Below are 16,512 nucleotides of genomic sequence, written 5' to 3' on the forward strand. Positions count from 1 at the left end.
TCTGCAGTACCTCAAAATAGTCACAAAAATATTTCTGCAATGTCATTACGACCTGAACAATTACCAATTCCACATGCTTTAGCTCTGATCCTCTGTTCATGTAACGTCTCAAGTGACAGCCTCACAGTCCTCAACATTTCTTTTTTCCTCAAGACACTGATTTACTATTTTGAAGTCAACACAAGGATAGTTTGAAATAAGTCTAGATATCTTCTATGGGTTTTCAAGAAAATTAGAGTAAGTTAAAGATAATACATATACCCTAAAAGCACCAAGCATCATACATGACTTGGCAATATGTCCAGCAAAAATTAATGCAGCTTTACAAGAAGTTCAAAATATTTCCTCATGCCATTATAACTCTGCTCTAAATAGGCATTATTCCTCAGGCTAACAACCAACTGCATAGCACTGGGCTTGCTGCTTTCACCAAACAAAACAGAACACATCATGAGGTTTTTTTTTTTTTTTTTTTTTCCCCCTCAGTTGTGTGAACTGCTCTCTTGGATATCTTTCCTCTTCTTTACAGAAATTTGTTAATCCCTCTGCCAAACCATGCACAGTTAAGCTAGCACCCCAAGGGTGAGCTTGTATTTTTATATAATGTTTTTAGTAGAAAATTCATGATTTCAAGAAGCCAACCTACCTTAACTTTTAAATATACACCAATGTTTCCAGCATTTTTCAATGGCAGCTGCTGCTTAGATGATGAACCCACACTAGCAGACAGAGATATTGTCTGGAAAAAAAAATGTGTGTATGTATATACATGTATATATGCATATATATACACTCATATACACACAGACAAGCAAACAAAATACAAAAAGAAACAAGCTATAAGAGGCAGAGTATTCTTAAAACACACTGTCCTCCAATTCACTCAAACCTGTAAATCCTTTGGAGCGTGTATCCTCGCCGTGCCAGCTCTTGCTCGAAGAGGAATACTTTTAATCACACTGCTAGGCCCTGGGCTATCAACCTCCACATCAACTCTTGCCAAGAATTCATCTGCTGGACCTAAGGAATCTAAAAGCAATTCCACATATGACAAATCCAAGCAAGTCTGTCAGCGCAAAAGCCATTCCTATAGATTTGCATCTCACTTCACTACTTCCCAATCGATCCCTCAGCAGAGATCAGCAGCGGCTCTCCCCTATCCAGTCAACAGGTTTTGCAAGTCTCAATATTTTTTACCTTTCTGCCAAAGATGGCCAAAATCATCCCCAAAACACCCAAACCAAAAAACATTCTAGCCAAGGATAAGATTATTACTACTACTCCCCTTAGGAAACCAGAAATTCTCAGAGACTCCTTCAGATCCTTCATCTATACTACAACCAACTCAACATTCAGGGTTGTTTTCTTGAAATGATTATGTAATTTCCTTGGCAACAGGAGGAAAGAAAATTCCACAAATCTTAAAAATAAGTACTTCATATATTTTGATATTGAAGTGCAAGTACCTCATTAACTTCTAAAAGATTGAGGCTAGTACATAGTACAAAAATACAACAAATTAGTAACAAAAAAGGATTTCCTCAATTTCCTCTTCCTTCATTTAAGAAAACTGTACATGACAGCTGAAATATTAGAACACACAAGGTTGAAATATTTTTTGTTGTAAGTTTGTAGCTTGTTCCTGAAATTCCAAAGCATGCATACATTAAATAATAAAAACATATAAGGAAAAAATCAAATTGACATACCTGAAGAAGAAATCTGTTTCTTAGGTGCGTGGAACAGGACCCAAACTGTTAAAGCTTCAGGATCCTGGAGGAGAAAGAGAGATAAATAAATAAATAAATAAATAAAGTGGACTTATCTTAAGGGGTGAAGGAATTAATAAAAAGAAAGACATACAACATCACTTACAGCAATAAGAAGAAAAAAAAAAAAAAAAAAAAAAAACCACACACACTACTCAAATCGGTAGCTCTCCAGCAGCTATTGCTACAAATTCAGATATCCGGAACTGTCATTGCGAACAGTCATTGCAAACAGAACGATAAGCACCAGTGACCTACAAACTACTCACCTGTCCATCATAGCTTGCATGTATCACATGGTTTACAACCGAGGGAGCTGCTATGGGAGTAATTGCATCCATTGGGAACGAGTGCTCATTAGAAGGATTGACCGGTTCCTTGGAAAACGTGAAGCAACGCCAAGCGACTGCGTTCTGTCAAGGAGATACAGCTTTAACAACATGAAGTCCCCTACTGTCATTAACAATAAAATACTGACATAGCTGGGCAATGCAAAAAAGCTCTGGATGGTCCAACTGTGAGAAGCCAATCAAAGATTTGCCCATAGTTAGCAAGCCCCAGGCAAGATCCAGCTGTCCATAAAATATTTGTACAGCTTCCATTATAACTGTGAGGTGCACCCCCCATGTCCCCCAGTTTATTTTTCCGTACTAACTCTAGATTTATTGGGAGTTTGGCATGTAACCACAAAGTTTCTTTGCATTAAAATTAAATATTGTAAGAAGTTAACTTGTGCATATGGGAAGTTTGCTGTACTTACTGCATTGATAATAAGCCGAATTGGCACAAAAGCATGGGTTTTGTTGATAAGTTTTAGCGGAAGAGCCTTCCAACTGCCAGAAGGCAAGTCACCAAAGTCCAAGTATTCTGTTTTGCCTTTTTCCACCTTAAAAAAAAAATATATATATATAGAAAGGAAGGAAAGCTTTCAGGATACACTACCACAAGAAGGCAATGAGAGATTAAAGATACTATTCATTTACTCAGTCCTTAATACTATACCCACATACCCACACTTCTACAACCCCAGCTGAAGGAGAAGAAAAGTTTCCCTTAATCCCAAATCAGTTAAAACAAAAGCAGTGCAATATTTACCCATCAAAACACAGCACATGGACAAATTATTTTGGGTAAAATTAAAAAAAAAAAAAAAAATGAAATGAAAGCAAAAAGCCATAATTATTATTAGCGTAAGGAAATATCAATTGCAACACCTTTTATTTAAACTTTGGGGATATAGCTAAAGAGGAGTTAATTTTTGATTTGAATACTTGAGAACTGTGATCTGCAGCTAGATACAGCTTTTGTTTCTTTTCACAGCTTAGAATAAAATATTCAGAAATATAGCACAGGGTTTATTTTTAAATACGAATCACATTTGAATGAACTGCACCATAAAGAAGATGCACAAAATGATGGAATTTTCCAAACTGATGAAAAATGCATTGAATATTAAGTTTAATAAAGCATAAAAAACAGTATATTCATTCATGCACGTTAGACTGGAATACCTTTAAAATTACTTCAAATTTTGTATTTTACCAAAAAAACTTAACAAATTGATTTAAAAAGAAAAAGTATATTTATGGTTAGTACACTGAGAATTTGTCAAAGTCTCAGACTGTAACATGGTCTTGAGTCTTATTTGGAAAGTATCACCATGTATATTTTTGCTTCATAATAACTCTAAATTCAGGACTATACATTTCCAAATATAATTCTTAAAGTTAAGCAAATGGGAGAAGATGTGGTATTAACAGAAGATGAAGTAAGTACTTTACACATCCTTTAGTTTTAATTTTGAACTAATCTGAAGTACGAAAATACTTTTAATTTATTTAGGGTTCGAAGAGTAAGAACCAACTGAGAGAGAAGCTACTTCACTTAAAATAAAATAAAAATAGAAAACCCTACAACTGGAAATGAATGCTATTATTAATTGCTGTGTTTTGATGCCTGATGTTATATTTTGATTTGCTAACATTGCCGATAATGAATCCTGAGGAAGAATCAGATGTTAGAGCTCTCATCCTATCATCTCATGTAATTCTTCTAATAATGAAAAAGTAGAATCTTGCAATGTACTAGTTTCAGACATTTGCATAAGAATCCTTCATGCACAGCAAGGTGTCCCTCCACAAATAAATCTTCTTAAAAGATTAAAACTACTTCATTCCTCATACCTAGGTCCTTTGACAAACAATCTTGTATCCTGATTTATTTTCTATATTTTTAAGCTGTTCATAAAATTTCAACAAGAAAAAAAAAAACATGATTATCTACTTACTTCTATATTAGGATGTTCAGCAACCGCAGTCAGAACTACTCTACTCGCCAAAGCTTCTGCCTGAACTATTGTCTCAGCATCTGCTGAAACCTGCCAAGATGAAACACTGAGAATACACTGAAAGATCCCTGAATGACATGGCAAGAAAAGTATTTTCAGGTCATCAGTAGAATGTGGTCCTACAATGGTCTTGTTCTTGAACACAAGACACTGGTATTTCACAGGATCCATCTGAAAAGCAAACAAGACAGAAAACACCCTGTCAAGTTCTCAGGCACAAGAACTATAGCATGGCTTCTTCCAAACACCTACAAAACATACTATGTAGTAACCACTGCTCAACAAGTAGATTTTTATACGTACTTTTGCAGTATTAGTTTCTCCATATCTATGTTCCATTTCTGTATCATTTCAAGTACCTTTTCAAGCTAAGATATTCTAATATTGATAAAGGTCGCTCAACAGTAACAACAAATAATTTGACTTGGTGCTTCCTAACAAAAATGGGGAGCAGGAGGAGGAAGAGCAAGGGAAAGGTCACCAGTAAATCCTAGTGCAGATGCCTTTACACTTCTTGAACACATTTATAAACAGTCTGCCAGCAGGAATGACTGTTTGCAAGTGATACTATAAGCTATTCAGAGGAGTAAAAATACATCTCAGGTTTGAAGAGCTACACAAGAGACTCATGCCACCAAGCCATTAGGAAAATAAAGAGAAATCTTAACTCATGTGTACATAACACCACTACGGATTTACTTTTCTTCTCTCCTAATAAGGAATTATTCAGAGTAACTGAGAAGAAAACCAGAAGTCATGTTCCTGGAAGGACACATGGTGCATCTGCATGAGAGGACATACAATGTAGAGGGGACTCCCTAATTTGACAGTTTGACTTCTGATAAGGTCATAGCATTAGGGTCACAATTTTAATAAAATAAAGTCTTACCTTTTCCCCATTGACTGAAATACTGATTATGCCAATGCTGACCTGCAACCACCGCTCAGTTGGATTAAAAATGCTGAGCGTTGTCTGGGAGGCAATTCCCACACAGCAAGCATTAGGGAACTTCAGCTCTTCGGGGACTTTCACATGACCTTGGCAAGAAAACAGGCTCGCATTAGTTGCAAGCACCCAAAAGCAAGATGTTAATCACATCCTACTCAGTCTGTCATTAGGTATGTTACGTTTTGTAACCTCATCTGACAAATGCACCCTTAAACCAAGGATGATAAACTTCTGACTTCTACAGCTTTTATAAGAATATTTTCTCCTGTCTGATATTTAGCATTTGAATAACTTGTTTGTAATTTGCATCTTACTTGCATTTATACTGCTACCAACAAAAAAATTTATGGAAATACCACATTCCATGCAATCACTAGCCTACAAAGTTTTAACTACTGAGTGATCAAGACTTGATCAACACTAGCCCACAACACAAAATGCAGTTATCTATATTTAGTACATTTACAATTTTATTAAATGCTGGAACATAACCATTACCTACGAGGTGCTTAAGAATTCTTCTGCTACAGAAAACATCAAGCATTCACTTAGAGCAGATTTTTCAAGAGAAATGGTCCAACCAAAAGCTACCAACAGCATATCAAAGCAAAATCTGACTTCTGAGTATTTTAGAAATAAACTTTCTCGAAGTAAAATATTCAAATGGTTCTGAGCAACTGTATAGCCACAATTCAAAACAAAACTGGCAGCAAGAGATTTTTCTGGCTCACAAAGAACAACCTTCATTTTTCATCCTTAAACCTAGTCACAGACACTCATGACAAAGGAACGCTCGGCTTCTTAATTAGAAGGACATATGCACATAACTACAAGTAGTAAAGCTTTAGATACTTAAAACAGCACATTTTCTTTTAAAGCCACACATTCTTAAACCCCTCCAAAACAGAAAATTTTACATAACTATCAGGATAAAAACATGGAGCAAGACAAGCATCGCTGGACACTAATTTCAGGGTCAAAGAATCATATTTGCCAGAAAACAAGTGCAAGCTGAACAGATACTCAGAGAAGTTCAAAAACTTGTACAAGAACCTATCAATTACATGCATTAAAAAATATGTAAAGAGCAGACTGGTCCAGATTTTGTTATTTCAAAATGCATTACTAAGATCAATGACCTTGCTCAATACAGAGCTGCAGCCAGAGATTCTCTTCCTCTTGATTATCAAAGAATGTGCCAGACCTTTTAAACAATGACAAAGAACAGAAAAAAATCTGAAATTTAGCCTTTTTGACATACCTTTTGAGACTGTTAGGAGACTACTGAATTCAGAAAAGGTTAAACATGGATAATTAGGAATGCCCTTTTTAAAAATAATGTTAAGCTTTCATAAAGAATACTTGTAGTTATATTTCAGTAATCAATTTTTATTTATTGTAATCTCACCATTCTCATTTTAGCTACTTTTGCCCACAGCTATATTTTATACATGCACATTAAAAACAAAATAAAAAGGCCTTACCAAAACCAGGCAACGCTGACGACTCCCACTCATTTCTACCGAGGCCCAAAGGCTGTCCAGTGTATGCTTTTATATTTAAGATATTCTTGTTCCAAGCAGAATGTGGATTACAAAGCGAAGCTGCACCCAAAGATCCAGGACCAATATTCGCACCTAAAGGAATTCCTGAAGTAACTGGATTTTGAGCATGTCCTGCTGGGAGACCACTACCAGGAAGTCCTCCTGGGAGACCAAAACCTGCCAAGGTGCCAGCACGAAACTGAGACAAAGCTGCACCTGCAGTAGCTGGGATACTTCCCAGATGCTGCTGAGCAAATGGAGTCGTTGCAAGCGAACATCCTGTAAGCAACGTGGGAACAGATGAACTTGTTTGACTCTCAGAAGCAGTGACATGGGATTTAAAGCTTGAAATAGGAACATACTGTTCCTCAGATGAGTTCGGATTTAACGGAATATAACTGCTTAATCCAGGATATATGGCTAGTACATTGAATGATGGCAATCCCGGTCTCTGTACTTTGCTTGTATGATCCTGCCACGCTTCTGGTTTATCAGCATTATCAGATAGTGTGGGAAAGATGCATGATTTACTTGCTAAAGCTGGTTTAACATGGTCCAACTCTCTATGATTTGATGTTACCTTTGAAGGACTGGATGCAACCTGATTTTCATTTGCTGGGAAATCATTCTTGGACAGTTTTTCACTTTCAAGCTTACTTTTAAGACTTAGAAATTCTTTTCCCTCTGATTTGTCATCAATATTAAAGAGTGTTTCTTTTCTCTTTCTTTGAAAAGAGTAGTCGTTTAGATTTTCATTTAGATGCTCCAGCGAAGGAGTTGGGCTGGCTTTTATTATTGTTGTGCTCAGTTCACTGGCACTTTCGCCCTAAGTAAACAAATATAATATACTAATCATAAATTCTAGAAAAACAAATAGGGTACATAAAGCAAGACAGACTAACACTGACACTCAATATAAATGATAAAGTTTGTCAAGTCTGGTCTGGAGCTCTGCTTTGTAAAATCTGTCTGTCTTCAACTCAAAAAAGAGCTGTTAACTCCAAGCTGCTTGTTATTTAAAGTCACACTCTAGTCAATAATTAATACCTGCTCTGCTTCTGAAATTGTCAAGAGCTAAAACAGCTTCCACAGAGTCAAGAGTATTTGACTTTCTGTGATTTTATGAAGCCATTCTGTGCGAAAGTAACCATACTCTGAAGGGGAACAGCTTTCTAGACTCACCGGACTCACTGACAGATTCTTAGACACTATTACAAATATAATTTTCTTATTTGTTGTTTTTGGGTCCAATACCACGAGAATTTTCATATCTACATATGCATGAACAAGCCCTACTAGCAGCACCCAGGATAAACATAAATTACGTTTCTCCTTCTTCTTTATGACTTTGTTTCAACAACACAAAGGTGTTTCCTCAGATTCAAGTTGCCGTGACAAGAAATGAGAATCCCTGAGTGTTAGGGCCCACCAACAAAAAGTGGATCTGGTAGCAAGGCAAGTCAGAGTCCGGCAAGGTTCTTAGTAAAAGCTGAGGAACCAAAGCAACAAACAGAAGTAGTAAATAAATCCAGGGGAAAAAAGTACCAGTCATGGATATGCATACGGACATGTGAAAGAATTTCCTGTCAAGTTAGCTGTCCAGAACAGAAGTGATCACCCTTCTCCTACCCTGTGCATAACCAGTAACATATTAATGGTGCTCGTCAGTACAGACTACCTGGAGGGAGAACGACAAGAGGGGCACCACCCTTTCCTAATCAGCATCGCACTGCTCAGACTATACAAGACAGTGCACGAACTCTAGGTAGCTCCTCTGCAGATTCACAAATGAAAATATTCTTTAGATATGCTACAGAGGTTCATTTTCTATTGCAAACCATATCCAGATCTCCCATGCCCTTTTCGCAGTTGCAAAACCAGCATTCTGATATTAGAAGAACCAGGCCCCAGCTTAGAACAGCTGCACCTGGAGATCTCTGACACAGGAGCAAAAAAGGCACTGAGCGTTTGCAGTACAAAGCAGGACTTGGGTGGCCAGGGAAGGAGCACAAGTACCTGATGTAAAATGGTTTCACACCAAAAAAAGAAAAAAACTAAATCAACCCAAAAAATGCACACACCTTAGAGCTCCACTGCCTAAACAGACTGCACTACAATAAGTATTCAGACCTGAAAATAACATCACCACAAACATTCCTCTTATTTGTAAGAGACGTGAGCCTAGGGACATGAAAGGGCTCTTAATAGGCAGAATTAAAACTAACACCTCTATCTCAGGAAAAAAAAAATAACCCAAAGGAATACAGAAACAGTAAATTATAAATATTCTCATTAGCACAGAGACAGACCTTTGTTTAAAAAGCTGTTCGAGAAGCTCCTTGTTGAACTGTTGTAGGGAACAAAGTCAATGTAAGCAGTAGCTTCTCTTCAGGACAAACGGGCAAACCCCTCTACAGCCAGTCACATGCTGGCATCATGAAACACCAAGTTGTCTGAGGTGGCAAGACTCTAGAACCATGTACACTCTAAACACCGATGAGAATCAAGAGCCGATGCTGCATCAGCATGGACTACAAACACACACCCATTCAGATTTGCCCTTGAACTCCCTCTCATGGGACTAGATCCACTTTGAAATACTGAAACAAAGAAGAACAGATACCCCGTGTTACCAGGGCAGATAGAAGAAAATGGTTTTAGCCCAGAACACACTCCTCCTTTTTCCTAATTGAGCATGAGCAAAAGTTATGGCTGATACTCCTAAGAGGAAGTGACAACCTCACTGAGCTTTCACTACAGACAAAAATATACACTTTTGTTATATATAGGTTCATGCACACACAGTATACTGCTAGCATGCACTTACTGTTAAAGATTCTCTTACCCACACGTCTGGATTATGCATTATGGCTGTATTCTTAAGCGTACTGTCAGATGCAGAGACATAGGTTAATCTGCTTATGCTAGGACTTGAGTAAACTGAGTGAGGAAGCGCGCTGTCACTGCGGGACTTCTGGCAATTCGATGCACAAGCAAAGTCCGTCTCAGACCTGAAAAACAGATTGCGAGTATATCAATATGGGGATATATTCCATTGCTGATCAAAAAAAAAAAAAGAATGTTACTACATATTAGCTCTGTTATTAATTGTTAAATGTTAGCAATTAACCTTTACAAATTCTGGCCTTGAAGTACATATGAATAATTTGCTTTATGCATTTATATCCAATGAAAAGCATGAGTTCCAAAACCGACCTCAGATACAAAAGTCACAGAATTAACAGAATTATTACCTATTAACAGAAATGCAAATCAACACATCATCTAATTAAATAGCAGAAAACCAAAATGATTTTTTTCAATATTTTAGGCATCACACATCCATATTTCCTATTCACTAATAGGATTCTCAGTTTCACGCACCTGAAAACATGGGATCACTTTGTCCAAAAGTGTAATACGAGAATATTTTAATTAAATCACTGATAGTTTTAGCCAGAAATTTTATCTGTATTCCCCACTTGCAGAAAGACGTCTGTAATATATCCCTGCTTATTTCTGCGAAATACTAGACGCCTTGAAATTCTAATATCATCTCCAATATACTAACTGTAATTAAGCATCAAATAGTGAATTTAAAGGTCACAAATCAGTATTTCTTCCTCTGGTATATATAGCCACTGGCTACTGGCCAAACAAGTCAAACATGTTAAAGACTACATGATCAACTAGTTCAAGTTAAAAGAAAACTATCATAGGGGCAATCTTATCTCTATATTTATAATTTATATTCATATGGCAATATAATGTATAATTATATTGATCTATACAATAATTGATATATAATAATTACTATATAGAGCAAGAACATTAAAGGTTCACAAAGTTCATTTCAAAATGTTGCCCTCTTAGTTGCTAGGAAATCCTTAAACAGAGATATAAGTTGCAGTTTTTTAAAAAAAATAAATAAATAAAGCATTTAAGTGTACGTTTAAAAATGACTCAGTTTCCTACTCTACCCCACTGTAGCAAAACGAAGCAACAAAAACATCATCAGTACTCATACGTCAAGCTTTTTATCATACACAAGCCCACCATAACCACTAGCCAAATAGCTTTTATTTGTATTAGATGAATCAGTAGAAGTTAAAATATATAGGGCTAGCCCAAGGCTAAAGCACTAGCCCTAGCACCATTAAAAAAAAATATATCTGAATAATTAACAACCTCATCATTTTGCATTCTTCCCTTAAGTTATAAATTGGACAATTCCAGGCTGAAATAACCATATTCCCACCGAGCATCTCAGTGTCATCATGCCAGTAAGAGAAATAAATTCAGCAATTGCTTAAGACCTGCTTCCTACATGTACAATAAAAGCAAGCAGGAAGCTTAGTCTACAAATGAAGTCTTGGCCCAATAAGTATCTTCTATAAACTGAGGTCAAGAACATCAGTTCAACTGAAACTTAAATCACTCAAAAACCACCACAGTGCATTAATAACTCTTATAAACCACACCAAAAAATTTACCCTGAAAATGTTGTTCCAGAAGTATCACTAGGTGATGAGTGAATTAGTGGTGAAGTTGAAGGTCTGAAGCTGCACTGCTCATCCTCTACAGATTGAAAGTCACATTCGGGAAGAACGGGTTTATGCTCTGCTAAATAAACAGAATTCATAACAATATTTAGCACAGTCAACAAGTTTTGTTTTCATGAAGAGCCTTTTCTACACCTGGATACTTCTATATAGGTTTACTTACCACCACTATTCTGTGAAGTCACAGAGAGCTTCTCAAAAGTTACATGCTTCACATTCCCACTGCAAGCACTACCAGCATCTTTGTTTCTCTTTTGTGTTTTTCCCTCTTGCTTCTTTTCATCACTGCTCAATCTCTGCACAGGTCTTGCTGCCGTAGGACTAACATGCATGCTAGATTGCTTTGTAGTGTTGAAGTCGCTACCTGACACAGTGTTTCCTGCCGTTCTTTTCACCAAACCATTACAGGTCTCAGGAACAGCACCTGCTGCCTCATCTCCTGTTTCTGCAGTCTCCTTAGAACAGGCAGTAGCAAGAAGGCTGCTATGGCAGGCAAGCTGACCCCTGCACACCACTTCCATTTCTGTTGCTGAAGCAGTTCCACAAACTTTTGCTCCACTTGCAGTAGATTGGTTTGGGGTACCAAGCACATCTGATACAAGATGAGCTCTCGCTGACTGTGAGGGTTTACCATTTATTAAATCAGATAATTTTTCTGAACATTTAGCATTATTTGCAGTTCTGTCTTCATCCATCGGAACGTTAGATAGACAAGAGATATTCTGAATGCCAGCTTCTTCACGAAAATAATCCACAAACCGCTTCTCTATTTCCTGCTGCTTGTTATGATTATTTAACAAATCTTCTGCAAGAGTATGCTTATTTTTATCCACTAAAAAGCTATCATAAATAAGGTTCTGGACAGATGCTTCATGTTTCACAATACTCTCATAGTCACTTTCATGTTCCGTCTCATCTGTTTTTTTGAGATATTTTTCCATATCAAATGCACTATTTTCCACACTGCTCGATGAAGCTCGATTAGCGGCTAGTTCCACATCGTTTACAACTCCAGGAAGGAAGCATTTCTTCTTACTTTTATTTGAGAGTGCCATCATCATAGCAGCTAGCTGGGCAGGCTCCGTGCTGGCAGAAGCATTGGCAATAGCAGAGGCAATTGTACTAATGCTCAGGACAGAGTCCGAATGCTCAGGGGAACTCTCTTCAAGCTTGCCTTTATAAAATCCATCCTACAACAAACCAAAATCAGTTAAGCATCAAATGAAGATGTTTCTTGTTTGGGGTTTTGTTTGGGAAGAGTTTTTTTTTAATTATTATTTTGCACTTCAATACATTCTTTTCATAATAATGCAGTTTACCACATTGTTACTGCATTTTTAATCTACTGTTAAGAACACTGTAAAAGACATAATTTCGCACTCTACTGACTTTATAAAAATCTCACAAAAAAAAAAAAAAAAGAAAAAAAAAAAAAGTATTTCCAGAACTAAAGATTGCCTGCTAGGATACTCCAGCTCACATATTCCCCAAATCTGGAAGTCTCCTATGGTTAAAAACCTCTTAATGTCTCTTGTAATTCAGTTGATTCAATTGGAAGAACTGGGATTAAGCTCCCATGAGAAACACATACACAGCAGAGGAGAAACTGCAGTAACTAAATACACATTATCATCTCACCTAACATTTTTCTTGCCTCTCTACAAATGGAAGACGGAGCTATTTATTTTTTTCTTAGATCAATGAAAGCTAAGTGACCTAGACAACAGGGCAGAGCGCACGTGCAGCAAGTTTGCTGATGATACAAGGTTGGGGCGAGTGGCTGGCCCACCAGACTGGGAGCTGCGCTGCCGTTTGGGGAGATCTCAACCAACTGGAGAGATAGGCAGAGGAACCTCCTCAAGTTCAGCAAACTACATATGAAGGCAGGGCAGGTATGAGTCAAGAACTCTCAAACTAAAAATACTCATTTTCCAAATTTAAGCCATGAACTTATTTTAATCCTCTATCAAATCAACAACCTAATTCAAGCGCTAAATAAAAGTTCTTTCAGTCAAAAACAAAACAAAAACACCCCAGGATAAAGTCATAGCTTTCATTATGGAACGTAGGCTCCAGATCACAGAATATCAACAGTCTAAGCATCTATGAATGATAATAATAGTAATGAGTTATCAGGTCAAGTAGCTCCCTAAACAGAGAGGAGACAGTAATATCTGATTTTCCACAGGATCATGGCATTCTAATAAAACTATCTCCCCAAAAAATCATGTCCTTATTAAGATTAATACAGTAAGAGGTAGTAAGTTAATGACACAGTCCAAATTTACCATTTTCCAATGAAAACACCTAGTAACACTAACAATCATTTAAGTTTTTGTTCAAGTTCATATTTACAATTAGCAGATAAGACACAGAAATACCTTTGCTTTACTTTTGGTAGCAGTTTCTATACTAAAGTTTTTATGTATTCCAGATGCAGCCTCCCTTCCATGACATCCATTTTCACAATCAACAGAATTTGTTTGCTCTTTTATATGTGCTCCCAAATCATCTAAGCAAAAAGAAAAAGATGGGGAATTAATTTCCAGTAAGTAAATTGTCTACATGCCTGCATGCATGCTCCTCAAGTTTGGGGGCAAGGGAGAGAGACGTGGGGTAGAGGGAGACTCTTTTAAAGTCAAAATACCAAATCTTGCAGTTTTAAGTCTAATATTTTCAACGGGTTCCTGTTCTTCATGTTCACACTCCTCAAATTTCACTTTCAGGTAAGTTTATCACGTTAGCATAGACTAAATAAACCTTCCCATTACATCATGTTTGAAAGAAACATGAACACAGATCTGATCCCAGGAGAAAGCCATAAAAGCTCAATTTGAATAAAATCATTTTCTGGGGACGGTTTTTGACAGAGATGTCAATGAGCTAGCAACTCTGAAGATTTACCATTAAGTTGGCCTGGCTTTTTTTTTAAAAAAAAAAAAAAAAAAAAAAAAACAGGCCTCTGCTCCACTTCAGCAGATATTCTGAGTTTGGGTATACTTAGCTTCAAGAAACACCCTTCCCAGGTTGCTTACTTGTCAACTCCTTTCCCATCTATTGTCTCTAAAGGTACTGCATATTGATAGTGCTGATAAAGATCTATTAGCAGCAGCACTATTGAAGGAAAATAAATAACTAAAACAGATGACAGGTATTAGCACTTCTATCAAAAAGTGACCTAAATGCTTATTTTCTCCAGCATTTTGCAGATCAAGAGAACTTCACAACATTTTAGGGTACTTGGCTACTGTTCAAAGTAGCAACTGTAGCCATCACTTAACTGAACACAGATCATAAATTCAAGAAACTCCTAGAAATTTTCTGCCAGGAGTCTAGACTATTGTCTAAATTTAAGTATACTAACACTAATTATTTTCCTTACTATTTCAGATGATTTCTACTATTTCTAGATATGAGTAACCTTTTCTGCAAGGTATTTTCATGGCATTTCCAACAGGAAAACTCTAAACAGCTTGTAAGTATTACAATACATTCTGTAATCTACTGGTACCTGGAAACGCTGACGCCTTTTTTTCCAAAAAGAGGGAGGGGGGAGGGGAGAAAAATTCAGGGGAATTAACTCCAGAAAATGGAGATGCTGAACGAAAGTTAAAGAGTGTACAAGATTACTCTTAATGTGGTCTTCACTAGTTACAGCGTTAGTTAAGAGCTACTTGCATGTAACCACTAATCTAGGAGGTTTCTTCTGTTTTGTTATTACCTGGAAACACTTCAAATAATTGTGAACTCTCTTGGTCAGCATAATCTCCTGACGCATCAGACTGTCTAAACAGAGCAACAGGTTCCCTTTTCTTTGGGGATGTAATGTGATAACCAAAAGATGGCTATTAAAAGAAAAGACAAAGAAAAAAAAAAGTTACCCCAGAATACAGAATTAACAAATAGGGGGCTTAAAAAACAAATTTAGCCATAGCACCTCCCTGATTGATATTTTGATCTCACATGTCTGGGAAATAATTTAAGCCTCCCAGCCTGGCAAATGCCTAATCCAAATACATACGCTTCACATAAACCATGTATATACACCAGTTAGGCAGACAAAATAAGGTACACGTGCTTTCATCAACACTATCTGGAAGCATGCTCTGCACTCAGGCTTTGGATGTACCAAGGTACTGACTACCCATGCTCTAAAGCAAAACTAAGGCACACCCTAAGGAACACTCATACTTGACTTTTGCTCCCCTTGATGACACATTCCCAGAACAAAATGTGAAGATCACCATTCACTGATGCCAGTGATACATGCCAGTCACTTAACATCAAAAATTCCAACCTGGAAACAAGAAAAATATCAATCCAGATCTGTTATTTACATACAGAATTCCCCTAGCAGGTAAACTTAGAAAAGCAGATCTCAAAAGAAAGAAAGAATATAAAAACAGAAGTATTGCTAGTGCTTTTCTTCTTTCTTTGCTTCTTACTATTAAGATACATACCCGTTTCACATCACTGCCTCCACCAAGACAACCAAGAGCTTCAGATCTCTGACCAAAGAACTCTCCCAGAGATAGGCGTAAATAACTAGCATCTTTACTAAGATCCGATGCTCTCAGAGGAATGCAGCTGTTGGCAGATCTCCACGAAGAATCTGCTAGTTCAGATGCATTTAGAAAGTCTACCTTCCCTGCCTGCAGATAAAGAGATTTCAGAAGTTGTTACTTGCAAAGAAATTTGGGATTTACTCTGTTGACATTGAGATAGTTAATTACCTGTACAAGTCTGTGTGCTTTCTCAAATTCTTCCTGGTCTTGTGCAATCATAGCTGCTGCTTTGGCTTCATATCATAGAGGACAGTTATTAAAATAAAGCATAAGTAATTAAGTGCCATCATTACTACTTTGCATCACTAAGTTGCACTTTGAAGGAAAAATAACACGATACTTTTTACCAAGATCAGCCTTAGACAGCATAAGGAAAATGAACAACTTTGTAAGTAGACAGATGTTCAAAGAGCCTGCAATTTGACAGAAGACAGAATCCAATAAGGCCTCAATAAATCCCCACATACTGCAATACCATTAGGTTAAGATTAAACATCAAGGCATTTAAGAGATTCACGTAATCATCAGCTAGAGAATTCAGCAGACACTTTCATATTCTAGACAGTGCCACAACAGTTTATCATTTACAACCATTTCTTGTATTGTGGCCACCATGCAATGCAGAATGACTATTATTCTGCATTCTATATTATTTATTCTTCTTGAATCAAAGGATAACAATAATTAAAATCCAAATAAAGAACACAAGCATACTTATACAATAGGTACAAGTGACACTTTGGTATCCCTTCCAAACAAAGCAAGAACTCTTCACA

The 16,512-nt window shown here is 36.9% G+C and overlaps 1 protein-coding gene across 1 annotated transcript in view; it reads right to left on the minus strand.

The window, feature by feature from the left end:
- Positions 1–16,512, minus strand: part of LOC104574380 (centrosomal protein of 192 kDa) — a 59,652-nt gene that overhangs the window by 31,537 nt on the left and 11,603 nt on the right. The window contains exons 10-24 of the mRNA XM_088538161.1: positions 15,905–15,969; positions 15,632–15,823; positions 14,893–15,016; positions 13,553–13,683; positions 11,335–12,361; positions 11,103–11,229; positions 9,455–9,620; positions 6,550–7,435; positions 5,006–5,154; positions 4,057–4,287; positions 2,530–2,655; positions 2,039–2,182; positions 1,710–1,773; positions 890–1,029; positions 647–739 (exon numbers count right to left, since the gene is read on the minus strand). Of these exons, the coding sequence (XP_088394287.1) occupies positions 647–739; positions 890–1,029; positions 1,710–1,773; positions 2,039–2,182; positions 2,530–2,655; positions 4,057–4,287; positions 5,006–5,154; positions 6,550–7,435; positions 9,455–9,620; positions 11,103–11,229; positions 11,335–12,361; positions 13,553–13,683; positions 14,893–15,016; positions 15,632–15,823; positions 15,905–15,969 (3,665 nt within the window). The remainder of the gene's footprint in view (positions 1–646; positions 740–889; positions 1,030–1,709; positions 1,774–2,038; positions 2,183–2,529; positions 2,656–4,056; positions 4,288–5,005; positions 5,155–6,549; positions 7,436–9,454; positions 9,621–11,102; positions 11,230–11,334; positions 12,362–13,552; positions 13,684–14,892; positions 15,017–15,631; positions 15,824–15,904; positions 15,970–16,512) is intronic.

Source organism: Tinamus guttatus, unplaced genomic scaffold, assembly GCF_059628265.1.
Source record: "Tinamus guttatus ecotype Peru unplaced genomic scaffold, ASM5962826v1 Tinamus_guttatus_pri_ptg000941l, whole genome shotgun sequence".
NCBI lineage: Eukaryota > Metazoa > Chordata > Aves > Tinamiformes > Tinamidae > Tinamus > Tinamus guttatus.